General features: G+C 39.3%; 1 protein-coding gene across 7 annotated transcripts in view; it reads left to right on the top strand.

Annotated features, from left to right (window-relative positions):
* HERC2 (HECT and RLD domain containing E3 ubiquitin protein ligase 2) overlaps positions 1 to 27,199 on the top strand; it is a 243,505-nt gene that overhangs the window by 145,105 nt on the left and 71,201 nt on the right. For all 7 annotated transcript variants that reach the window (XM_069576810.1, XM_069576811.1, XM_069576809.1 and 4 more), the window contains 12 exons: positions 3,365 to 3,555; positions 3,993 to 4,098; positions 4,194 to 4,285; positions 15,225 to 15,400; positions 21,686 to 21,797; positions 23,432 to 23,513; positions 23,620 to 23,763; positions 25,158 to 25,248; positions 25,535 to 25,712; positions 25,900 to 25,981; positions 26,060 to 26,231; positions 26,964 to 27,108. In XM_069576810.1, the coding sequence (XP_069432911.1) occupies positions 3,365 to 3,555; positions 3,993 to 4,098; positions 4,194 to 4,285; positions 15,225 to 15,400; positions 21,686 to 21,797; positions 23,432 to 23,513; positions 23,620 to 23,763; positions 25,158 to 25,248; positions 25,535 to 25,712; positions 25,900 to 25,981; positions 26,060 to 26,231; positions 26,964 to 27,108 (1,571 nt within the window). The remainder of the gene's footprint in view (positions 1 to 3,364; positions 3,556 to 3,992; positions 4,099 to 4,193; positions 4,286 to 15,224; positions 15,401 to 21,685; positions 21,798 to 23,431; positions 23,514 to 23,619; positions 23,764 to 25,157; positions 25,249 to 25,534; positions 25,713 to 25,899; positions 25,982 to 26,059; positions 26,232 to 26,963; positions 27,109 to 27,199) is intronic.

The raw sequence follows: 27,199 nt of genomic DNA, 5'->3' as shown, positions 1-27,199 counted from the left end.
GTGGCCAAAGTACTGGACTTTCAGCTTTAGCATCATTCCTTCCAAAGAAATCCCAGGGCTGATCTCTTTCAGAATGGACTGGTTGGATCTCCTTGCAGTCCAAGGGACTCTCAAGAGTCTTCTCCAACACCACAGTTCAAAAGCATCAATTCTTCGGCGCTCTGCCTTCTTCACAGTCCAACTCTCACATCCATACATGACCACTGGAAAAACCATAGCCTTGACTAGACGGACCTTTGTTGGCAAAGTAATGTCTCTGCTTTTCAATATGCTATCTAGGTTGGTCATAACTTTTCTTCCAAGGAGTAAGCGTCTTTTAATTTCATGGCTGCAGTCACCATCTGCTGTGATTTTGGAGCCCCCCAAAATAAAGTCTGACACTGTTTCCACTGTTTCCCCATCTAGTTCCCATGAAGGGACCAGATGCCATGATCTTCGCTTTCTGAATGTTGAGCTTTAAGCCAACTTTTTCACTCTCCTCTTTCACTTTCATCAAGAGGCTTTTTAGTTCCTCTTCACTTTCTGCCATAAGGGTGGTGTCATCTGCGTATCTAAAGTTATTGATATTTCTCTCAGCAATCTTGATTCCAGCTTGTGCTTCTTCCAGCCCAGCATTTCTCATGATGTACTCTGTATATAAGTTAAATAAGCAGGGTGACAGTATGCAGCCTTGATGCATTCCTTTTCCTATTTGGAACCAGTCTGTTGTTCCATGTCCAGTTCTAACTGTTGCTTCCTGACCTGCATATAGATTTCTCTGGAGGCAGGTCAGGTGGTCTGGTATTCCCATCTCTTTCAGAATTTTCCACAGTTTATTGTGATCCACACAGTCAAAGGCTTTGGCATAGTCAATAAAGCAGAAGTAGATGTTTTTCTGGAACTCTCTTGCTTTTTCAGTGATCCAGTGGATGTTGTCAATTTGATTTCTGGTTCCTCTGCCTTTCTAAAACCAGCTTGAACATCTGGAAGTACATGGTTCACATATTGCTGAAGCCTGGCTTGGAGAATTTTGAGCATTACTTTACTAGTGTGTGAGATGAGTGCAATTGTGCGGTAGTTTTGAGCATTCTTTGGCATTGCCTTTCTTTGGGATTGGAATGAAAACTGACCTTTTCCAATCCTGTGGCCACTGCTGAGTTTTCCAAATTTACTGGCATATTGAGTGTAGCACTTTCACAGCCTCATCTTTCAGGATTTGAAACAGCTCAACTGAAATTCCATCACCTCCACTAGCTTTGTTCGTAGTGATACTTTCTAAGGCCCTCTTGACTTCACATTCCAGAATATCTGGCTCTAGGTGAGCCAGATAATCACACCATTGTGATTATCTTGGTCGTGAAGATCTTTGTACAGTACTTTTGTGTATTCTTGCCACCTCTTCTTAATATCTTCTGCTTCTGTTAGGTCCATACCATTTCTGTCCTTTATCGAGCCCATCTTTTACATATGCATATATACATATTTCTTTGTATTTATCTTTCTTGTAGTTAGTGATGCTTTTAATTAATTAATTTTCCAGCTTTTTAGAGCTATAATTGACATATGACATTGTATAAGTATAAAGTGTTCAATAAGATGATTTGGAACACATATTAGAAAATGATTACTGCAGCAAGGTTGGTAGTTAACACATCCATCACTCATGTTATAACTACCCGTTTTTTGGTGTGTGTGATAAAAAAAATTTAAGGTTTATTTTTACAACTTTCAAAGTAGGGCTTTTAAAATCTGTGCTTTGGTATCTTTTGTTCGTTTTGGACAATTTCTCATCATCCAGTATTTTTTCTAATATTAATCTCTGCCCTGTTTTCTTTCCTTTCTTTTTTGGGACTCTTCTTTCTGATAAGACAGATCTTATTTTTATTTATTAAATTTTTCATATCATTTATGTTTTCTAAACTTATGCTCTTCAGTTCTTCATTCTAGATGATTTTTGCTAGTTCTCTTTTTCATCTGAGTCTAGTCTGCTGGTAAACCTGTTCATTGAGTTTTTTATTTTACTTGCTGTGTTAAGCAGTTCTAATCTTTTTAAAAGTAATTTTCAGTTCTCTGACATAGTCAGTGTCTTATCTTCTCAAGCATACTAAGTGTAGTTATTATAAAATTTGCACTTTACAATCCTCTCTGGAGCCTCTGTGAGTCTCTCTGTTGTCTGTCATTTGTCATGCGTGTAGTCATGTTCCCTGTCTCCTCATTTTCCATCATGTACTGGACATTATGGCAACAAAAGTTACTTCTTGAATCAGTTTGAGGCCTAGGATGCTGCCTTTCTCCAGAGATTGAGGGAGCGAGGGTTGATCTTCTGGGTAATTGGTGCATGTGTGTTTTGTAAGTTACTTCAGTTGAGTCAGCCTGTTTTGCAACCCTGTTGATGTAGTCTGCCAGAGCCTTCTGTCCATGGGATTCTCCTGGCAAGAATACTGGTGGGGGTTGCCATGCCCTCCTCGGGGATCAGGGTATCTTCCTGACGCCCAGGGATTGAACCCCTTTCGCTCATATCTCCTTCATCTGCAGGCAGGTTCTTTACCCCTAGTGCCATTTGGGAATCCTAGGTAATTAGCATAAGTATTAACATCTGGGCTCACCTCAATCCAGTTTCATTGATGGAGATGATTTCATGCAGAACTGCAGTCTGGAAACAGACAGACAACCTTGTAGAGTTAACTGTTCTCTTCCTCTGTGGTTCTTCGCATTGAGACTCTAGCTCAGAGTGTGAGTTTTTCTTTGTGTTTCTTCTTTCCTGATGGGCTGGGCTGTGTGTCCTGTTTAAGGCTCCCCATAGGAACTGACAAATACCACTGGAGAAAAGCATTTTCTGATCCACAGGGCAGCTCATTCTGACACTTTTCATCTTAGCCTTCCTCTGATTCTGGTCCCACAATTCTTTATCAGCTTGTTTACCCTGATACTTTCAAGATTTATTCATCTTTAAATGTTTCGTCTGCCTCTTCTACTTGTCCTCAATAGAAAAGCTAGATCAATTTCCAGATTTGCCATTTATGGAAGTAGAAACTCTTCAAGTTTGTTTATGAAAACTTTTTAAAGAATGTCTTCTGTAAGCACAGTTACTGAACTTCATAGCCCGCTTATATATATCCTTCTATCTGGAGATGGATCACTGTGTTGTTACTTGAGGGAATCAAGTGGAATAAATCATAGCATTATATGAACTTCATCTCATAAATTGGGATAAAATACCTTGGCTAGGTTTTTTTGAAGCCGTTTAAGTATTATATAGTAGCTCCTTCTAATTTGGAAACTTACTGTTTTCTTGAAGTAAGGAGCTCAATAAAAAATTCTTTATCTCTTGGTTGTGAAGTTTCTGTTCTACAAGTATTAACACTGTTTGGCCATCATTAAATAGGACAGTCTGCGATATTTTGTGGCCGTTCTGGAAAACAGCTGAAACGCTGTCACAACAGTCAGCCAGGAATGCTGCTGGATAGCTGGGCACGGATGGTGAAGAGTCTAAACGTGTCGTCCTCTGTGAACCAAGCCTCTCGTCTTATTGATGGCAGTGAGCCCTGCTGGCAGTCCTCTGGTTCACAAGGAAAGGTAGATATGCCATTTAGTTTTCATTGTCAGAGATTTTAAAAAACATAAGTGATAGTTTTTATCTAACTGATAGAGAGTTTAACAGGGCTTTGTTTTGTTTTACTCCCCCACATAAAATGTATGAGTTCAGATTCTGCTTCTTGTTAGAAGGTTTTCTAACATACCCTAATAAATATGTTTATTTTTAGAATGTTATTTTAATTGCACTTATATGTGGGTGTGTCTCATCCAGTCATGAAGGTTAGACTTAGAGAGTGGTGATTTTCCTCTACTTTGATTCTAATGTTTTCTGTAAGCCACCCATCATTGATGGATATTAATGGACTACCCTAGGTTAAAAGGCTATAAACACATCATTTCTGGGGCATACATAGAGGGAGGCTTTCTTCTAATAAACAAGTAATGGAGTAGAATACTTATTTCTTTTTCTTTTAAAGCATTGGATTCGTTTGGAGGTTTTCCCAGATGTTCTTGTTCATAGATTAAAAATGATTGTAGATCCTGCTGACAGTAGCTACATGCCTTCCCTGGTTGTCGTGTCAGGTAATTGAGTTAGTTTACTCAAAAAAATATTTTCTGTTACATAATGAAAACTCCTTTGTCTAATTCCTTTATGCCCCTGCCCCTTTATTTCCTAGGTGGAAATTCACTAAATAACCTAATTGAATTAAAGACAATCAACATCAACCCCACTGACACCACAGTGTCTCTTCTGAATGACTGCACAGAGGTGAGCAGATTAGATAGTGTTCCTCTATTTTAAGGTATAATTATATAAATTTTTAATTGATATATAGTTAATTTACAGTGTTTTCAGTTGCTAAGTGATTCAGTTATATGTACATGTGTGTGTGGAAAAGTCGCTCAGTTATGTTCAACTCTTTGCGACTCCGTGGACTTCTCCATGGCCAGAATACTGGAGTGGGTAGCCTTTCCCTTCTCCAGGGGATCGTCTAAACCCAGGAATCAAACCCAGGTCTCCCGCACTGCAGGCAGATTCTTTACCAGCTGAGCTGCAAGGGAAGCCTAAGAATACCGTGTGTATACATTATATATAATGTGTGTGTGTGTATGTATTCTTTTTCAAATTGTTTTCCATTAAAGGTTATTAAAAGATCTTTAATATAGCTCCCTGTGCTATACAGTAGGTTCTTATTGTTTATGTTTTTAAATATAGTAACGTTGTTCAGTTGCCAACTTGTGTTCAACTCTTTACAACCCCATGGACTACAGCATGCCAGGCCTCCCTGTCCCTCACCATCTCTTGGAGTTTTCCCAAGTTCATGTTCATTGAATTGGTGATGCCATCCAACCATCTCATCCTTCCTCTTTTGCCCTCTTCTCTTTCTGCCTATATAAGTAATACGTAGAGATTAATCCCAAACTCCTAACCCCTGTCCCCCACTCTCTTCCCCTTTTGTAATCATGAATTTGTTTTCTGAGTATATTTCTGTTTTGTAAGTAAGTTCATTTGTATCATTTTGTTAGATTTCACAGATAAATGATTTCATATGATATATATTTTTTTTCTGTCTGACTTACTGAATATGAAATCTCTGTGTTCATCCATGATACTGCAAATGGTATTATTTGATTCTTTTTTTTTTTAATGGCAGAGTAATAGTTCATTGTATATAGGTTCATTGTATATAGGTACCACATCTTTTTTTATCTTTCTGTTAACTCTGGAAAGTGGGTCAAAGGTTGCCTCCATGTTTTAGCCATTGTAACTAGTGCTGCTATGAACATTGAGGTATATGTATCTTTTTTTTTTTTTTAATTGGAGGCTACTTTACAATATTGTATTGGTTTTGCCATACATCAGCATGAATCTGCCACCGGTGTACACATGTTCCCCATCCTGAACCCCCCTCCCACCTCCCTCCCCATACCATCCCTCTGGGTCTCCCAGTGCACCAGCCCCAAACATCCTGTATCATGCATCGAAGCTGGACTGGCAATTTGTTTCACATATGATATTATACATGTTTCAATGCCATTCTCCCAAACCATCCCACCCTCACCCTCTCTCACAGAGTCCATAAGACTTGTGTGTATCTTTAGAATTAAAGTTCTGTTTAGATACATGCTTAACAGTGGGATTGCTGGATCATATGACAACTCTATTTTGATTTTCTAAGGAACCTCTGCACTGTTCTTTCTGGTGACTGCACCAATTTACATTCCTACCAACAGTGCAGGAGGGATCCCTTTTCTCCACACCTTTTCCAGTATTTATTATTTGTAGACTTTTTGATGATGTCCATTGTGACTGGTATGAAGTGCTACATCATTAGTTTTCAGTTGCATTCATGTAATAATTGATCATCTTTTCATGTACCTGTTGGCCATCTGTGTGTCTCATTTGGAGAAGTATCTATTTAGGTCTTCTGCTAGTTTTTTGATTTGGTTGTTCATGAGCTGCTTGTATATTTTGGAGATTAATCCTTTGTCAGTTGCTTTGTTTGCGATTGTTTTCTTCATTCGTTTCATCTTGTTTATAGTTTCCTTTGCTGTACAAAAGCTTTAAGTTTAATTAGGTCCCATTTGTTTATTGTTGTTCGTATTTCCGTAACTCTGGAAAGTGGATCAAAGAGGATCTTGCTGCTACTTATGTCAAAGAGTATTCTGCCTATATTTTCCTCTAAGAGTTTTATAGTATCTGGTCTTCCATTTAGGTCTTTAATCCATTTTGAGTTTATTTTTGTTTATAGTATTAGGAAATGTTCTCATTTCTTTCATTTACATGTAACTGTCTAGCTTTCCCTGCACCATTTATTGAAGAAACCAACTTTTCTCTGTTTTGTGGTCTTGCCTCATTTGTTGTAGATTGATTGACCATCGATGTATATGATTATTTCTGGGCTTTCATTCTGTTGATCTGTATTTCTGATTTTGTACCACTCCATACTGTTTTGATGGCTGTAGCTTTGTAGTATAGCCTGAAGTCAGGAGCCTGATTTCCTCCAGCTCTATATTTCTTTCTGAAAGAGTGCTTTGGCTTTTTGGGGTACTTTGTGTCTCCATACAAATTAAAAAATTTTTTTTCTTCTTGTTCTGTGAAAAATGCCATCAATAACTTGATAGGGATTGCATTGAATCTATAAATTGCCTGGGATAGTATAGTTCACACAATATCAGTTCAAGAACAAGGTCTATCTTTCCATGTGTTTGTAGTGTCTTCTTTTTCCTTCACTAGTGTCTAAAGCTTTTGAAATGCAGGTTTTTTGCCTCCTTAGGTAGGTTTAGTCCTAGTTATTTTATACTTTTTGATGTGATAATTAAGGGGATTGTTTGCTTAATTTCTTTTCCAATCATTGTTCTCTTTCTGATCGGATCTCTTTCTTTCATTGTTACTGTATAGAAATGCAACAGATTTTTGTGTGTTAATTTTGTATTCTGCAAATTTACTGAATTCATTGATAAGCTCTAGGTGGTTTTCTGGTAGCATCTTTGGATACATTTAGCGTGTTTATCCATAAGTATGTTTATATTGCCATTTTGCTGTTTTGAGTTTGTTCTCATAGGTCTTTCTTCCCCCCTTTTTCCTTTGTTCTCTTCTCTTGTAACTTGACTACCTTTAGTGTAAGTGTGCATTTCATTTCCTTTTTTGTGTGTAGTTCTATTATAGGTTTTTGTTTTCTGGTTAATGTGAGTTTTTTGTACAACAGTCTAGTTATATATGTGCTTCCTCTAAGTTGCTTATCTCTTAATTTTAAATACATTCTAGATACCGTGCATTTGTACTCTGCTCCCCTCATGGTCACTGGTTTTCAATTCATGCCTCACATCTAATTATTTTGTATAATCCTCAAACCCTTAATGTGCGATTTTTACCACATTTGTCTTTTAACCTCCCTACTAGCTTTATGTATGGATGATTTCCTGTCTTGTTTCTAGTTGTGGCCTTTTATTTTACACCTACAGAAGTTCCTTTAGAGTTTATCATAAAGCTTGTTTGGTGTTCCTGAGTTGTTCTTAAAAAACGTTTCAGTTCAGTTCAGTTCAGTTGCTCAGTCATGTCCGACTCTTTGTGACCCCATGAATTGCAGCACGCCAGGCCTCCCTGTCCATCACCAACTCCTGGAATTCACTCACATTCACGTCCATCGAGTCAATGATGCCATCCAGCCATCTCATCCTCTGTCGTCCCCTTCTCCTCCTGCCCCCAATCCCTCCCAGCATCAAAGTCTTTTCCAATGAGTCAACTCTTCGCATGAGGTGGCCAAAGTACTGGAGTTTCAGCTTTAGCATCATTCCCTCCAAAGAACACCCAGGGCTGATCTCCTGTAGAATGAACTGGTTGGATCTCCTTGCAGTCCAAGGGACTCTCAAGAGTCTTCTCCAACACCACAGTTCAAAAGCATCAATTCTTCGGTGCTCAGCTTTTTTCACAGTCCATCTCTCACATCCATACGTGACTACTGGAAAAACCATAGCCTTGACTAGACGGACCTTTGTTGGCAAAGTAATGTCTCTGCTTTTCAATATGCTATCTAGGTTGGTCAAAACTTTCCTTCCAAGAAGTAAGCATGTTTTAATTTCATGGCTGCAGTCACCATCTGCTGTGATTTTGGAGCCCCAAAAAATAAATTCTGACACTGTTTCCACTGTTCCCCCATCTAGTTCCCATGAAGTGATGGGACCAGATGCCATGATCTTCGTTTTCTGAATGTTGAGCTTTAAGTCAACTTTTTCACTCTCCTCTTTCACTTTCATCAAGAGGCTTTTTAGTTCCTCTTCACTTTCTGCCATAAGCATGGTGTCATCTGCGTATCTGAGGTTATTGATGTTTCTCTCAGCAATCTTGATTCCAGCTTCTTCCAGCCCAGTGTTTCTCATGATGTACTCTGTATAGAAGTTAAATAAGCAGGGTAACAATATAGAGCCTTGATATACTCCTTTTCCTATTTGGAACCAGTCTGTTGTTCCATGTCCAGTTCTAACTGTTGCTTCCTGACCTGCATATAGATTTCTCTGGAGGCAGGTCAGGTGGTCTGGTATTCCCATCTCTTTCAGAATTTTCCACAGTTTATTGTGATCCACACAGTCAAAGGCTTTGGCATAGTCAATAAAGCAGAAGTAGATGTTTTTTTGGAAGTCTCTTGCTTTTTCGATGATCCAGGGGATGTTGTCAATTTGATCTCTGGTTCCTCTGCCTTTTCTAAAACCAGCTTAAACATCTGGAAGTTCACGGTTCACATATTGCTGAAGCCTGGCTTGGAGAATTTTGAGTGTTACTTTTACTAAAGCGTGTGAGATGAGTGCAATTGTGCGGTAGTTTGAGCATTCTTTGGCATTGTCTCTCTTTGGGATTGGAATGAAAACTGACCTTTTCCATTCCTGTGGCCACTGCTGAGTTTTCCAAATTTACTGGCATGTTGAGTGCAGCACTGACAGCATCATCTTTCAGGATTTGTAATAGCTCAACTGGAATTCCATCACCTCCACTAGCTTTGTTCGTAGTGATGCTTTCTGAGGCCCACTTGACTTCACATTCCAGGATGTCTGGCTCTAGGTGAGTGTTTACTTGTCTATAAAGCTTTTGTTTCCTCCATCAAATTTCAGTGAGAGTTTTTGCTGGGTGTTCTTGGGTGTAGATTTTTCTTTTTCATCACTTCAAGTGTATTATGCCAGTCTCTTCTGGTCTGCAGAGTTTTTTCCTCAAAAAAAAAAAATCCACTAATAGCATTATTGGAGATCCTTTGTATGTTATTTTTTACTTTTCCTCTTTTATTTTTAATATTCTCTCTTGTTGTTCATTTTTTTTTTCCATTTAGTTTACAGTATGTCCTCACATATTCCTCTGCAGGTTAATCCTCTGTGGGACTCTCTGCACCTCCTGGATTTGGTTGACTGTTTCCTTTCTCAAGTTAAGGAAGTTTTCAGCTATTATCTCCTCAAATATTTTATCAAATACCTTTTCTCTTCTTCTTGGACCTTTATAATATTACTGTCTGTGTGCTTGATATTGCCCTAAAGATCTCTTAAACTGCCCTTATTTCTTTTTGTTCTTTTTTTCTGTTTGGTGGTGTTGATTTTCACTATTCTGTCCTCCAGCCCATGAATCCATTCTTCTGTCAGATTTAGTTTACTATTCATTCCTTCTAATTTATTGTTCATTTCGCTTATTGTATTTATTAATTGTGTAGTTCTGTATATTTTCTACTTTTTTCTTAAAATGCTTCTAATTTCTCTCTCTGTGTATCCATGCTCCTCCTGAGTTCTGTGATAATCTTTACCATAATTACTCTGAAGTCTTTCCCTGGTAGATTGCCTGAGAATCGACCACATCACTTTGTTTTTCTTCTGGTGTTTTATCCTGCTGCTTCATCTGAAGCATACTCTATATTGTTTGAGTTGTCAAGATTGCTTCTTGTATTTTTGTGTATGTGGTAGGTTGGTTCTATTTCTCGACCTTGGAGAAGTGGCCCTCTGTAAGAGACGTCCTATGCAATTCAGCAGTGCACTTCCCTTTATCACCCAAGGAAAGGGCAGGCGCCTGCTGGTTTCAGGATAGGATCTGGTCTGCATGTACAGACTTGATGTGTTGGCTGCAGGATTAATAGTTTTCTTGCTTCTGGTGGGTGTTGTTATTGTTCATTCACTAAGTCGTTTCTGACTCTTTGTGACCCCATGGACTGCAGCACACCAGAGTTTCCTGTCTTTCACTGTCTCCCGGAATTTGCTCAAACTTATGTCCATTGAATCAGTGATCCCAGTCAACCATCTGACCCTCTGTTAACCCCTTCTCCTCCTGCCGTCAATCTTTCCCAGCATCAAGTTCTTTTCCAATGAGTCGGCTCTTCACATCAGGTGGCCAAAGTATTTGAGCTTCAGCAGCAGTCCTTCCAGTGTATATCAGGGTTGATTTCCTTTAGGATTGACTGGTTTGATCTCCTTGTACTCCAAGGGACTCTAAAGAATGTTCTCTGGCACCACAGTTCGCAAGCATCAGTTCTTGGGTGCTCAGCCTTCTTTGTGATCCAGTTCTCACATCCATACATTACTACTAGAAAAACCATAGCTTTGGCTCTACAGACCAAAATGATATCTCTGCTTTTTAATATGCTATCTAGGTTTGTCATAGCTTTTCTTCCAAGAAGAAAGTATCTTTCAATTTTGTGGCTGTGGTCACCATCTCCAGTGATTTTGGAGCACCGTCTGCAGTGAAATAAATTCTGTCACTGTTTCCATTTTGTCCCCATCTATTTGTGATGATGTGATATGACTGGGTGCCATGATTCTTGTTTTTTGAATATTGAGTTTTAAGCCAGGTTTTTCACTCTCTTCTTTCACCTCATCAAGAGGCTCTTTAATTCCGCTTCAGTTTCTGCCATTAGAGTGGTATCATCTGCGTATCTGAAGTTGCTGATATTTTTTAGATAGTTGAGATTCCTGGTGGGAGGGGCTGGTGCCTATCCTCTGGTGGGTGAAGTTGGGTCTTGATCCTCTGGTGGGCAGGGCCTTGTCTAGAGTCAGTTGAAGTTGATGGGTAGTATTGTGTCCCTACTCTGTTGTTTGGGCTGAGGCCTTGTAGCACTGGAGTCTGGAGTCTGATGTTTGGAGCCAGGTCTTGGTGTCAGAATGTTATCCTCCACGAAAGCTCATGCAGCTGAATATTTCCCTAGTGTATCTGCCACCATTGTCTACACCGCAGGCGAGGCCACAGCCACCCCCTGCCTCCCCTTTGAGGAGACCCTATAAGACCATCAGGTAGATGTGGCCCCAGCACCTCTCCGATTACTGCTTTTGCTCTTGGTCCCAGCATGTGTGAGGTTTTGCAGGTGCCCTGTGTGAGTGAAGTACCTTCCCCCGGCCCCCGGCCTCCCTCTAGAGCTCATCTAGTCAGGCCCCTATGGTCTTCAAGGACAAATGTTCTTAAGGTTCCTCTTCCCTGTGCCAGACCCCCAGGCTGGGGAGAGTGACATGAGAAAAACTCTTGAATATAATTATTCTCCAATTTGTGGGTCGCCAACCCTGGAGGGTATGGGATTTGATTATATCAGGAGTTCACGGCTTCTACCATTCTTGTTGTGGTCCATCTTTAGAGGATCTTTCCTGATGGTTCCAGTCTTTCAGTGATAGTTCTTTTGCAGATTGTTATGATTTTGTTGTGCTTGTGAGAAGAGATGAGCTGAGGGTTCTTCTGTTCTGCCATCTTGACCAGTCTGATAGTATTCCTTTGATGGTTTGCAGATGGCAAGAGAGGTTCCTTTTCTCGTCATCTCTATAATAACATTGAGCCCATTTTCTCCCCTTAACTAAATAATTGTATTTATTTTAAAATTTGACGTGTATACAACTTAAATTTGTTGCTTACCAGATCAGCTTGAAAACAAAGCAAAACAAATTCCTTCCTCGTTGTCTTTGGTTAAAAGCAGGTAAAAAGCTCTAGGCAAAAGTCATTGCCATACATCTTGGGCTTCTTTGGGCATCTAGCATCATGTTATTTCCATTAAATATGTATTAGTAAGCAGTGGTTCTTTTTAACCATATATATGATACTAAGGTCCGTCTAGTCAAGGCTATGGTTTTTCCAATAGTCATGTATGGATGTGAGAGTTGGACTGTGAAGAAGGCTGAGCACCGAAGAATTGATGCTTTTGAACTGTGGTGTTGGAGAAGACTCTTGAGAGTCCCTTGGACTGCAAGGAGATCCAACCAGTTCATTCTACAGGATATCAGCCCTGGGTGTTCTTTGGAAGGAATGATGCTAAAGCTGAAACTCCAGTACTTTGGCCACCTCATGCGAAGAGTTGACTCATTGGAAAAGACCCTGATGCTGGGAGGCATTAGGGGCAGGAGGAGAAGGGGACAACAGAGGATGAGATGGCTGGATGGCATCACTGACTCGATGGATGCGAGTCTGAGTGAACTCCAGGAGTTGGTGATGGACAGGGAGGCCTGGCGTGCTGAGATTCATGGGCTTGCAAAGAGTCGGACACGACTGAGTGACTGAACTGAACTGAACTGATGATACTGAAATTGTTTTTTTGTTTTCATACCTTTAATTTGGTAATAAGGACATTTTCAAAATGAATCTAAGTTAATTTTATCTCTTAAAAGTTCTGATAGAATCAGTGAAGGTTCTTTTAAATAGAACATATTATAGATTAGTGAGACTGCCACATAAATCTTTCAGTTAATATACACTACTTTAGTAAATTATATATATTTAAAATAATGCAAATTAAGGCAATTTTTTTTACTACCTATATGTACGTTGTCTCATGAGAACTTGTTTAATTGGTCTGATAGTGGATAAAGATGTCAAATATTTGATTTTTTATTCATCTAAAATTTATCGTAAGTGAGTTTATTTTTAAATTATTAAGTGCTGTTTGTCAGTCATTGCTTTATTGTTTTGGTATTCCCACAAAGGGCTTCCCAAGAAGCTCACATGGTAGAGAATCTCCCTGCTGTGTGGGAGACCAGGGTTCAATCCTTATGTCAGGAAGATCTCCTGGAGAAGGGAATGTCAACACACTCCATTGTTCTTCCCTGGAGAATTCCATAGAGAGGAGTCTGGTGGGCTTCCATGAGTCGTAGAGTCAGGCACAACTGAGCAACTAACACACATGCCCACATAAGGACAGACAAGTTTCATGGGGTCCTAGTGTGTTATGTCAAAGAACCTGATAACAGCCAGTCATAAATTAATTTTTTTTTAGGGTGAAAAGTTGGTAACTTGTGTCTAGAGACTATGGGACCATACTAGCACTTCCCCGCCCAGGTCCAGGAATTGATTATTTGGCCTCTGTGTACACCGGAAGATTTTTAAAAATTTTCTTCCAGTCTTCAATGAATAAAATTGTAGAACACCATTCATTCTTGAATGTCATTAACACTGTTTTGTGGAATACCATGTAATTAACAGTTACTATCAATGGTGATAATAATAAAATGGCCAATGATGAAAATGTAATATCTTATTGAGTTTTTTTGAGAAAAGATAATGCATTTAGTGCATTTTATTGTAATAACTTATTCCTGGGTAATGGAAAATGTGGTTTGTCTTATGTCTGAATTATGCTACTGAATATTTTTTGTTTTAATTTTGCTTTGTATTTTAAGTAGATCAATAACTAATGATTAATTTATTGAATAAACAACTGAGGTTGTTATTCATAAAAGATGTACTGACTTTGACAAATTTTCAGTTGAAAACAATTTATTATGTATTATTTGATGAGCATGAAATAGCTTATATCACATATATGAGAAATGTTAAGCATTGTGAGTACTCAGAACTTTCATGGCCCAGTCTCCACCCATCGAACCAACTTACAAAGTAGAGCGTTATCATTCCTAACGCTGTGGAACTCTCTAGCATTGCCTTTCCTCTAAAAATGGCTTGTTAACAGAATTTTTCTAACATAACCGAAAATAGAAAGTATACTGAATCCTCCATGTACCTACCACCCAGTTTCAATGATTATCAACATTTTTGCCAGTCGTGTTTCACTAACTCTCTTCCTGTGTTACACCCCATTTTTTTGAGTGTTTTAAAGCAAGTTCTAGCCATGACATTATTTCAGTAGTGAGTGCTCCTATTATTAATTTCTGACAAGAAATTTAGAAATGTGACCACAATAAAATCACATCTAAAATTTTGTTTTTAATATGATACAATATCCAGTCAGTGTTTAAAATTTCCCAGTTATCCCATTAATGTTCTTTGGATTTGCTTTCTATGATTTGTGAGTCAGACAGTGTCTGCCCTTTGCACTGCATTAAAATCTTAAGCCTTTTGTTTTTTCCTTGCTAAAGAAAGAAACTTATCTTTTTTTTTCCTATAGAATTTTTCATTTCTGTATTTGTTTCGTTTATTCAAACAGTTCTTCCTGTGACATCATAGATACTATAGATCTTAAGGTTTGGATAGGTCCCCTAGAAGCAGTCAGTCGTTGTTCACATGAAATACAGGTCTAGAGGGATAAACTGCATTTAGAAACACCATGTATGGGATGTGGGGCGTACCACAGGACAGAGGGCCAACTTTAAAATAATGAATGGCAAAGATGTTACAGTGTTTGACCTTGATTTGAACAAGTCCAGAATAGAAAGATGTTTACAAGACAAGATAGAAAATTTGATCACTGGTAGCATTTAGATTATTGTTTTAGCTATCATTAGAGTACTGTGGATATATTTTTTAAATGCTGATATTTCACTGATACCTACTGAAGTTTTGAAACAACATGTTGTCAGGAATTTTCTTAGGATAGTCCCTACATGAACAAAATCAATCATACATTGATAATTGGTGAACTAGTTGGTGGGGTTATGAGGTCTGTGTATAGTTTTTTCTAATTTGTATGTAGTTAATTTTTTTTTGTTAAACTTTTTATTTTATATTGAAGTGTAGCTGCTTAACAATGTTATAGTTTCAGGTACATAGCAGAGTGAGTTAGCCATACATATAATGTATCCATTCTCCCTCAGATTCCCCTCCTATCCAGGCTACCACATAACATTGAGCAGTGTAGGTCCTTTTGGTTACCTGTTTTAGATACAGCAGTGTGTGCATGTTGATCTCAAATTCTCTACACTTTAAGTGTTAGGAAGGCTTGTCACTTGCCACATACTGCATGTTTCATATGGCCTTCTCTCCAGTTAAAGTGTTTGACCCTGAAAGCTCTGTAGCTTACTGTGTTCATGTCTAGTATCACAGGTATATTGAAATTGCGATAAAGCAGTGCAGAAGCTCAGGAATTGATTGTAAAATCCATGGTCTCATCCTGCTGGGACGGATACGTGCAGAGGAGGAAGATTTGGCTGCAGTTCCTTTCTTAGCTTCAGATAATGAAGAAGAAGAAGATGAAAAAGGCAACAGTGGGAGGTGAGAGCTGTTTGCTTATGCCCATACTCTCACTTTCAAAAGCCAATATTTAATTAGAGTGTATCCCATAATGAGAATACATTAGGATTATTGTATTATATAGTCTATATGCATTATATAGACTATATGTATTATATAGACCATATGTATTATATTACTGCTCATAGGACTGTTTGGTAAATATTAGTTAAGTTTTCCAAATCTGTAATTTAATTTTTTGGAAAAATTGAATATGGAAACATTGTATTTAGAAAAATTTGTTTAAAAGGAAAAATAAAAATGTTTTAATTTTTCTGCCTGAAATATCACTGTTAATATTTTGGTATATATTCTTATAGTTTTCTTATTTATTTGTCCCTAATTGTGTTTTCCTGTGGAGATAGTATGTGGTGGTATATATTTTCCTTTTGTGTTAAGTATTTTATTGTTAACATGTAAATTGAAAGTTTTTATTATAATAGAATATACATAAGACTTACCATTTTAACTGGTTGTTAAGTGTATTGTTCAGTGTCATTAAATAGTTTATATTATTTGGAAGACATCCATCTTTAGAATATATGTATCCTTTGTCTTCTGTTGTATAATTTTTTTAATTGACTCAGTTTATTTATGATTTATATTTATATTTATTGACTATGCCAAAGCCTTTGACTGTGTGGATCACAGTAAACTGTGGAAAATTCTGAAAGAGATGGGAATACAGGACCACCTGACCTGCCTCTTGAGAAACCTATGTTCAGGTCAGGAAGCAACAGTTAGAACTGGACATGGAACAACAGACTGGTTCCAAATAGGAAAAGGAGTACGTCAAAGCTGTATATATTGTTACCCTGCTTATTTAACTTATATGCAGAGTACATCATGAGAAACTCTGGGTTGGATGAAGCACAAGCTGGAATCAAGATTGCCGGGAGAAATATCAATAAGCTCAGATATGCAGATGGCACCACCTTTATGGCAGAAAGTGAAGAACTAAAAAGCCTGTTGATGAAAGTGAAAGAGGAGAGTGAAAAAGTTGGTTTAAAGCTCAACATTCAGAAAACGAAGATCATGGCATCTGGTCCCATCACTTCATGGCAGATAGATGGGAAACAGTGGAAACAGTGTCAGACTTTATTTTTGGGGGCTCCAAAATCACTGCAGATGGTGATTGCAGCCATGAAATTAAAAGACGCTTTGCTTACTCCTTGGAAGGAAAGTTATGACCAACCTAGATAGCATATTCAAAAGCAGAGACATTACTTTGCCAAAAAAGGTCTGTCTTTCAAGGCTATGGTTTTTCCAGTGGTCATGTATGGATGTGAGAGTTGGACTCTAAAGAAAGCTGAGCGCCGAAGAATTGATGCTTTTGAACTGTGGTGTTGGAGAAGACTGTTGAGAGTCTCTTGGACTGCAAGGAGATCTAACCAGTCCATCCTAAAGGTAATCAGTCCTGGGTGTTCATTGCAAGGACTGATGTTGAAGCTGAAACTCCAATACTTTGGCCACTTGATGCAAAGAACTGACTTACTGGAAAAGACCCTGATGCTGGGAAAGATTGAGGGCACAAGGAGAAGGGGACAACAGAGAATGAGATGGTTGGATGGTATCACTGACTCAATGGACACGGGTTTGGATAGGCTCCAGGAGTTGGTGATGAACAGCGAGGCCTGGCATGCTGCAGTTCATGGGGTCGCAGAGTCGGACACAACTGAGCGACTGAGCTGAACTGATTTATGATGTACAACAAATTGGAAGGAACAATATCCATTTTTCTTAAGTTTTAACAGTATGGTTAACACTGACATACACAAATTGGAAGTGACAATATCCATTTTTAAGTTCTTTTAACAGTATAGTTAACACCTAACTGATAAACATCACTTGCTGGTTTTGCCATTATACTTATTTTGTATATTTCTTTCAATTTTATTTTCATTTTATTTTGAGGAATTTGTGGGCTTTGTTGTTCAAACTTTTAACCTGTTGAGGGCATATCAGAAGATAGAATGAGTGAGGTGGCAGGAGCCAGCTGCCTGTGCTTCAGGAGCCCTGGGTTTTGGGGCAGGCCTCTCCTGGTAGAATGGAGGTTGGGAATTCCAGCATAGCTGACCACACAGTGGACAGAGGGTGTATAGGAAGAAAATTGCATTTTGCCTTGGGACATGTGCTTGTATTAGAGCACGTAGGACGTCATATGACTGTATCCATTTTATTATTTATTTTGGAAAAAGATATGACCAAACAGAGGTCTGGATTTAGGGACGTGGCCACAGTGGCAGTCCTGGTGGTGATTTTTAGAGCCATTAACCAGCACTCTCTCCAGTTACATCTGTAGTAGCTATATCAAGGTGATGGGTGGTAATTGCTGTAAAAGCTGGCATGGTCAACTTGGTGCACAAGAAAATTATACAGTGTCTCCTAGTTTCTAGGAAGCACCTTCATGTATCATAACCTTGTCCTAGCTAAGGGGCTTGCATCACTCAACGAAGCTAAGAGCCATGTCGTGCAGGACCTCTCAAGACAAACGGGTCATAGCAAAGATTTCTGACAAAACATGGTTCACTGGAGGAGGGAATGACAAACCCTTCCAGTATTCTTGCTTCGAGAACTGCATGAACAGTATGAAAGGCAAAAAGATAATGACAGCGGAAGATGAGCTCCCCAGGTCAGAAGGTGTCCACTATGTTGCTGGGGAAGAGCAGAAAATAACTCCAGGAAGAATGAAGAGACTGGGCCAAAGCAGAAACGACTTTCAGTTGTGGATGTGTCTGGTGGTGAAAGTAAAGTCCGATGTTATAAAGAACGATATTGCATGGGAACCTGGAATCTTAGGTCCATGAATCACGGTCAGTTAGATGTGGTCAGGCAGGAGATGGCAAGAGTGAGCATCGACATCTTAGGAATCTGTAAAATAAAATGAATGGGAATGGTCAAATTCAATTCAGGTAACCATTATACCTACTAATATTGGCAAGAATCCCTCAGAAATGGAGTAGCCCTCATAGTAAATAAGAGTCTGAAATGCAGTACTTGGGTGCAATTTCCAAATTAATAAAATGATCTTGGTTCATTTCCAAGGCAAAACCATTCAGCATCACAGTAATCCAAGTCTGTGCTCCAACCACTGATGCTGAAATTGACTGGTTCTATGAAGACGTACAACACTTTCTAGAACTAACACCAAATTGGAATGCAAAATTAGGAAGTCAAGAAATACCTGGAGTAACAGGGCAAGTTTGCCCTTGGACTACAAAATGAAGCAGGGCAAAAGCTAACAGTTTTGTCAAGAGAACACACTGGTCATAACAAACATCCTCTTTAACAACACAGGGAAGAATTCTGCAAGTGTTAGTCACTCAGTTGTGTCTGACTCTTTGCAACCCCATGGACTTTAGCTCACCAGGCTCTTCTGCCAATCAAAGTCTCCAGGCAAGAATACTGGAGTGGGTAGCCATTCCCTTCTTCAGGGGATCTTCCCAACCCGGGGATGGAACCCCAGTCTCCTGAATCGCAGGTGGATTCCTCACCATCTGAGCCACCAGGGAAGTCCTACAAAATGAAGCAGGGCAGAGGCTGACAGTTTTGTCAAGAGAACATGCTGGTCATAGCAACACCCTCTTCCAATAACAAGAGACAGCTCTACGTATGGACATCACCCGATGATCGATGCCGAAATCAAATGGATTCTATTCTTTACAGCCAAAGATGGAGAAGCTATATACCGTTAGCAAGATGCAAGAACTGGAGCTGATTGTGCCTCAGATCATGAGTTCCTTATTGCAAAATTCAGGCTTAAACTGAAGAAAAGTAGAGAAAACCACTAGACCATTCAGGTATGACCTGAATCAAATTCCTTATGATTAGACAGTGGAGGTGATGAATAGATTCAAGGGATTAGATCTGGTAGACAAAGTGCCTGAAGATCTGTGGGCAGAGGTTTGTTACATTGTATAGGAGGCAGTGACCAATACCCATCTCGAAGAAAAAAATACTAGAAGGCAAAGTGGTTGTCTGAGAAGGTTTTACAAACAGCTGAGAATAGAAGAGAAGTGAAAGGCAAGCAAGAAATGGAAGTATACCCAACTGAATGCAGAGTGCCAGAGAATAGCAGACATAGATAAGAAAGCCTTCTTAAGTGAACCTTGTAAAGAAATAGAGGAAAACAACAGAATGGGAAAGACTAGAGATCTCTTCAAGAAAATTGAAGAACCAAGGGAACATTTCATACAGGGATGGGCATGGTAAAGGACAGAAAGGGTAAGGACTTAACAGAAGCAGGAGAGATTAAGAAGAGGTGGCAAGAAAGCACAACTATCCAAAAATGATCTTAATGATCCAGATAACCCTGGTGGTGTGGTTACTTACTTGGAGCTGAACATCCTGGAGTGTGAAGTCAAGTGGACCTTAGGAAGCATCACTGTAAACAAAAGTAGTGGAAGTGATTAAATTCCAGCTGAGCTATTTCAAATCCTAAAAAATGATGCTATGAAAGTGCCCATTCAATATACCCACAAATTTGGAGAACTCAGAAGTGGCGCCAGGATTGGAAAAGGTCAGTTTTCATTCGAATCCCGAAGAAGGGGAGCACCAAAGAATGTTCAAACTACCATAAAGTTGCATTTCACATGCTGGCAAGGTAATGGTCAAAATCCTTCAAGCTAAGCATCAGCAGTATGTGAAACAAGAACTGGGCTGGGTTTAGAAAAGGCTGGGTTTAGAAAAGGCAGAGGACCCAGAGACCAAATTGCCAGCATTCACTGGGTCATAGAGAAAGCAAGGGAATTTCAGACAGATGTTTACTTCTGTCTCATTGACTATGCTGAAGCCTTTGACTGTGTGGATCCACAACAAACTGGAAGATTCTTAAAGAGATGGGGATATCAGACCACCTTGCCTGTCTTCTGAGAAACACGTATGCAGGTCAAGAAGCAGCAGGTAGAACCAGACAGGGAACAGCAGACTGGTTCAGAATTGGAAAAGGAGTGTGACAAGGCTGTATATTGTCACCCTTCTTATTTAACTTATATGCAGAGTACATCAAGCAAAATGCCGGGCTGGATGAATCACAGTTAGAATCAAGATTACTGGGACAAATGTTAGCAACTTCAGCTATGCAGAGGATACCACTCTATGCCAGAAAGCTAAGAGGATCTAAAAAGGCTCTTAATGAAGGTGAAAGAGGAGAGTGAAAAACCTAGCTTTAAACTCAACATTCAAAAAAAAAAGATCATGACATTAATTTCCATCACTTCCTAGCAAATAGGTAGGGAAAAGTGGAAACAGTGACAGATTCTACTTTCTTGGGGCTCCAGAATCACTGCTGATGGTGAGTGAAGTCATGAATATAAAAGATAGAAGCAACAAACATAGACAGCATATTAAAGAGCAGATACATTGCTTTGCTGACAAAGGTCCGTCTAGTCAAAGCTATAGTTTTTCCAGTAGTCATGTACAGATGTGCAAGTTGGACCATAAAGAAGGCTGAGTGCATAAGAATTGATGCTTTCCAACTGTGGTGCTGGAAAAGATTCTTGTGAGTCCCTTGGAGTACAAGGAGATTAAACCAGTCAATCCTAAGGGAAATCAACCTTGAATATTTGTTGGAAGGATTGATGCTGAAACTGAAGCTGCAGTAGTTTGACCACCTGATCTGAAGAGCTGACTCATATGAAAAGACCCTGGTGCTGGGAGAGATTGAGGGTAGGATGAAAAGGGGATGATAGAAGATGAGATGGTTGGATGGCATCCCTGACTCAATGGATATGAGTTTGAGTAAGCTCTGGGATGATAAGAAGATGAGATGGTTGGATGGCATCCCTGACTCAATGGATATGAGTTTGAGTAAGCTCTGGGAGATAGTAAAGGACAGGGAAGCCTTTGCAATCTATGGGATTGCAGAGAGTCAGATAGGAATACCAACTAAACAACAATAACAACTCCTAGAAAGATTTCCACCAGGATAAATAGCTAAAGTTCAGTTCTAGTAAGGAAAGGTAGTATGTTGGTTTGTAGACATTTTGACCCTCTGTACCACTAACTTTTGTGTATACTTCGGATTTTGTTTAGTTATAGCAAAATTTTAAGTGTGTTTGATAGTAACCAGCAAACTGTGTGCTTTATGGGGAGGGAGGTGGGAGGGGGGTTCATGTTTGGGAATGCATGTAAGAATTAAAGATTTTAAAATTTAAAAAATAAAAAACTAAAATTAAAAAAAAAAAGAAAATTCAAGGAAAAAAAAAAGTCAAAAAAATTACTGTGTGATTAACCTCTGTTTCTGTTTTATTTTTTTGCTTTGATTAGCCTTATTAGAAGGAAGGCAGCAGGTCTGGAATCAGCAGCTACAATAAGAACCAAAGTTTTTGTGTGGGGCCTGAATGACAAGGACCAGCTGGGAGGTCTGAAGGGTTCCAAGGTGTGTGCCTAACACCCCGTGCGCTCGCCACCCCACACTGTTTGGACCCACACAGGCCCAGAATTAGCCAGGCCTCTAAAGGTTTTTATAATGATTTCCCCTTTTGTGTGTTTTTTAAAATTTTATTTATTTTTAATTGAAGGGTTTATGATTGCTTTACAATATTGGTTTGATTTCTGCCATACATTATACCTTTTATATATTGTTTTTTAAATGGACTTTTCTTAAGTAATTCTTGATATGAACTCATAGACATTATCATTTTAGGTTCTAAGATGCCTTTGTCCTTGGAAAACATGTCCTTGGTGCATGTTAGGTATAGTTGCATTATTGCTGTTTTATAAACTAGAAGATAAACTTCCGAAAACATTTGACAAGTGTAGAGGTGAAAATTGTAGACTATAATTATATTTTAGAGAGTAGGAACGGCAACGTATGCATTTGAACTTGAGTTGAATTCACCTGTGGCCCTGAACTAAGGCAGCACAGAATAGATTCCTCCAAGGTTTAGTGTCTGAAAACAGTTTCTTTTTGACTGAGCATCTCTGTTACTTGGGTTTCTCAGGTTGTGCTATTGGTAAGGAACCTACCTGCCAACGCAGGTGACCCAAGAGATGCGGGTTCAATCCTTGGGTCGGGAAGATCCCCTAGAGGAAGCCATAGCAGCACAGTCCAGTATTCTTGCCTGAAGAATCCCACAGACAGAGGAGCTTGGCAGCTTCAGTCCATAAGGTCACAGAAAATTGAACATGACTGAAGCAACTTAGCACAGACACTACTTAGTACTTCACGAGACCTCGTTGTAAGATCCCTGTTATTCGCATTGTTGAGACACTGAAACGGAAAGTTAGAGCTCATTCATTTTGAGACCGTGGTTCTAGTATGATGAAAATGATCCTATATAATTCAGCAGCCTTGGGTTCCCTTTGCTTTTGAGGCCGCTGTGCTGCGTTTGGAGATGTGTGGTGCCTAGGAGCTCTGGGCACTTCTCCTATTACAGTGAGCTGTCTAGAGGGTCCTGTGTGCACATGGGCATTTGCACACGAAAGGCAGATGGGTGCTTCATAGTTGGGATGAAGAGAGTCCTTCTTCCGTTGACTGATGCTTTATGACATATGGGCATCATAAAAGGCTTTTTCTACAGAGGCTTGAGTAATTTTAAATCACATTCATCTCTAATGGGAAATTTACGCATATATTAATAGTTTCTTAGAGAAGTCAGAATTAACAAGAATGAGAAGGACATGACTTGAAATAAAATATAGGTTACCAAATGTTGGTTTATATCTTTATGTTTTTTTTTTTTCACCTTTTATTATGGAGATGTTCAGATGTACCTACCTGGTAGACAGAATAGAGACTTGGTCCTTTTGTCACTGTACCAGCTTCAGCAGTTGTGGATGGTCACATTTGTGTCTTTATTTTCTACATAGCCTCACCCCTACTTATGTTAAAGTAAATTCCAGTATATCATTTCATTCTTAAAATGCTTATGCATCTGTAATAGACAAGAGATTCTTTGGAGAGTGTAACCAGGTAAATTCTTTGTACTATTTAATATGATTGCTTGTAATTTTAAAAGTGTAAATAAAATTTTCTTTTTTCTTTTGCTTTTTAAAAAAATTTTGTTTTAGATAAAAGTTCCGTCATTCTCTGAGACACTGTCAGCTTTGAATGTAGTACAGGTGGCTGGTGGTTCTAAAAGTTTGTTTGCAGGTATGATTATTCAAATAATATAAAAGTTTTAAATGATGTTGAAGCCTAAACATATAGTTGTTGTGTCACAAAAAGTGAGTCTCTTCCTCACTCCTGTTTCTTACAGTGACAGTGGAAGGAAAAGTATATGCCTGTGGAGAAGCCACGAATGGCCGGCTGGGGCTGGGCATCTCCAGTGGGACGGTGCCCATCCCGCGACAGATCACAGCTCTCAGCAGTTACGTGGTCAAGAAGGTGGCTGTTCACTCAGGTAGAGGCCAGAATTGACACTTGTGCTCAGACAAGCCTGCTGCTCAGGCTCTGTAATTAACTGGGGCTTTAAACAGTTTCCCCTAGAGTGTCCTTGCATTCTGTCAAGTTCTACTCATTATTAGAAGTAAAAATTGGGTAATGTAAAACTTCAGATGGTCTAGAGTTAATTATTTTTGTTACACAAGACTTTTTGGAGATCAGGAATTATTGGTATTCTGCCATGTAGGGCGTACCCCTCCAAAGGAGGGGATTTTTAATTTTGAACTGTGGCCTCAGGTTCATAAAAGATTGCAGTAATCATGTTCTGTGCTTAAATACATGTTATTTTTTGGGAACATGGCCTGTAAGTTTCATCAGATTTCAAGTGTCTGTAAATCTAGCCATGAGAAAGGATCATTTTTTAAAAAGTCTCACTGCTTCAATTCAGGAAACATATAGAGCATTATTTTAAAGCACTGTGCTTGGCTTCTGAGGAATGAAACCAAATTAGATACAAACTGAGTTTGTATTTATACTGAATAGGGTTATATTTAACCCCATATAACAGAAAATCTGAACAGTAATGCCTTGAGCAAGGTCATGTTTTACCATTCTCCTCTGGAAAAGAGGTGAGGGGGAGGGACAGTGTTGCAGCTACAGTAGCCGTGAGGGGCACTGGGTTACTGTCCATCCCCATTGCAGCTACAGGTGAGCACATAAGCATTTCCTCAAGCCCACTCTGCCCCTTCAAAGAGCTTTTCTGGAAGCCTCACTCGTCAGTCGCATCTTTGTCACTATCCTCTCTGGGTGAGGGAGTGTGGAAAACATTGTTTTTAGCTGAGCACATTGCCTTGGATCATGTGGGCTCTGTTGGTAAGGGGGTCTTGGATCCTAGGAGCTGGTAACAGAGAGGAAACACTCTTCAGTTCTGAGCTGGGATGGATGGAGTGAGAGAATGCGCCATGGTGAGGAAAGAGTGTGAGCTGATTGTTTCGGGAAGAGTGAGCATAATGCCTTTATTGCAATTGATGGTACTTTTGCTTTAGTAATTTCATTGTTGAGATGCATTTCACAAAAGCCTGAATACCATCAACACTTGCTAATTTGTCTAATTGCAAATGAACTTAGTTTTACTTTTTCTATCTGAATTTTGATCTTTTATATATTTAATATAGCAACCCCATTAAATTTAATAATGCTAAAAATAGTATTATTTTGCTGCTTCTTCCTTTCTAGGACTTAAACTTTGTAGAAATTTTCATTTATTTTATATAATTGTCATCCTTAAATGTTGATCCCATTTACTCATTTGACAGATAATCACACATACTGTGTGCCAAGCAAAAGAGGTAGTTATGCTGTTAACTTTTTTTAAACCAACTTTGGCAGCCTCTATCTATGTGAATGTTGCAGGTGGACGGCATGCTACCGCTTTAACTGTCGATGGCAAAGTGTTTTCCTGGGGTGAAGGTGATGATGGCAAACTTGGACACTTCAGTAGAATGTAAGAATATTTTCTTCATTTTTGCTAATGAAAAACTGTTACTAATAATGAATGCTTAATTTTTGTAAAAAAATTGAATAGGATGGGTTATTTATGCAAAAGAAACTTAAAAATACATTAAAAAAAATCTCTGAATGTGATTTGCCTCACATGTTCTAAGGTTTGATAATTAAGTCAATCTAAAGATACTGTTTTGATTAAATGTGGATCAGTGTAGATGTCCTTTTTTCCCCTTCTTTAAAGAGGCTAGATTGATGATAGGGAATATTATTTAATCTTGCTTTAGGAACTGTGACAAGCCACGGCTGATAGAGGCCCTGAAAACCAAGCGAATCCGGGATATTGCCTGTGGGAGCTCACACAGTGCGGCCCTCACGTCCAGTGGTGAACTGTACACCTGGGGTCTCGGAGAGTACGGCCGCTTGGGACATGGGGATAACACAACACAACTGAAGCCCAAAATGGTGATTATACATATTTTTGTTGCTTACAGAAAGCTTCCCATCTGCTGATTTCCAGAGAAGATAAGCTCCGAGTCTAGGACAGTTCATAAAGATATGTGCAGTATTGGCTTTCATTTTGTGGGGAAAACTTTCCCTTGCTTTCTTGGTGCCTGTGCTTGATTCTGTTTTCAAATTTGTAATTGAGTAGGTGAAAGTCCTTCTTGGTCACAGAGTAATCCAAGTGGCATGTGGAAGTAGAGATGCACAGACCCTGGCTCTGACTGATGAAGGTAAGTCCTGTCTGACTCCACGTTTTGGGGGAGGAATGTTGTGAGATGCTGGCCTGATGTCTGTATTTTTAAACTTAGGCTTGGTATTTTCCTGGGGTGACGGTGACTTTGGAAAATTGGGCCGGGGAGGAAGTGAAGGCTGTAACATCCCCCAGAACATCGAGAGACTTAATGGACAAGGGGTGTGCCAGATCGAATGTGGAGCACAGTTCTCCCTGGCCCTCACCAAGTCGGGTGTAGTTTGGACATGGTACGTAAATGCCTGTCACCCACCAGTGTGTCTGTTCAGGGGCTTGCACGGAGGGGGACACCTTTATTTTCTTGCTCATCCAGGCATCTTTGTCCTTTTATTTATTTTGAGTTGGGATTAGTGACAATATTATAAGAAGAAATATCCAATTATAACTGGGTTGTTTAGAAAAGAACACTGGAGAGATTTTGGCCTAGCTTGTCTTTCTTATTTAGATGAAGTATGTGTAGAGGGTTTTTTCTGCTTTTTTTGCCATGCAAGGAGCCTAGTGATCACACATGTGGAAAACAGATTTCTGACTTCTTAGATCCCTGAAAAAGTTCATGTGTGTTTCCAGTGAAGGATTATTAAATCAGAAAAAGGTGGAATATCCAGCGGACCATGGGTAGACAGTGTGATGGCCTTGGTCTCAGCATCATGACTCAGCGGCAGCTTGGGGAAGAATCACTGCAGAGATCTTTAAGAGCCATTTGAGGTTGCGTGTCATGTTTTCAGTCTCTATATGAAATCTACATCAGTGACTTAAATACCGTTACACACATTAGGGATCTTGCTAGCAGAATTAATGTATTATTTTGAATTAATGGTATACCATTTTATAATTTCTAAGACCTTGGGCATTGTGTGTGTTGTCACTGAGCTGGCTCTAGGGCTGTGGCAGTGAGTATTTTGCTGTGGGGTATTGCCAGACCATAATCATGTATTAAAATGCTCACTGTTGATTCCTTGCAGGGGGAAGGGGGACTATTTCAGACTGGGCCATGGCTCGGATGTGCACGTGCGGAAACCACAGGTAGTGGAAGGGCTGAGAGGGAAGAAGATTGTGCATGTGGCTGTTGGAGCCCTGCACTGCTTGGCGGTCACTGATGCAGGACAGGTAAGGGAGCTCATGACAAGATCTTATGTTGATAGTGTAACTTGTGACAAAATGAAGTGAGTCTTGGTACTTGGAAAACCAGAAGGGTGGG

Source organism: Ovis canadensis, chromosome 2, assembly GCF_042477335.2.
Source record: "Ovis canadensis isolate MfBH-ARS-UI-01 breed Bighorn chromosome 2, ARS-UI_OviCan_v2, whole genome shotgun sequence".
Lineage (NCBI taxonomy): Eukaryota > Metazoa > Chordata > Mammalia > Artiodactyla > Bovidae > Ovis > Ovis canadensis.
This window is presented reverse-complemented; position numbering and strand designations above follow the sequence as displayed.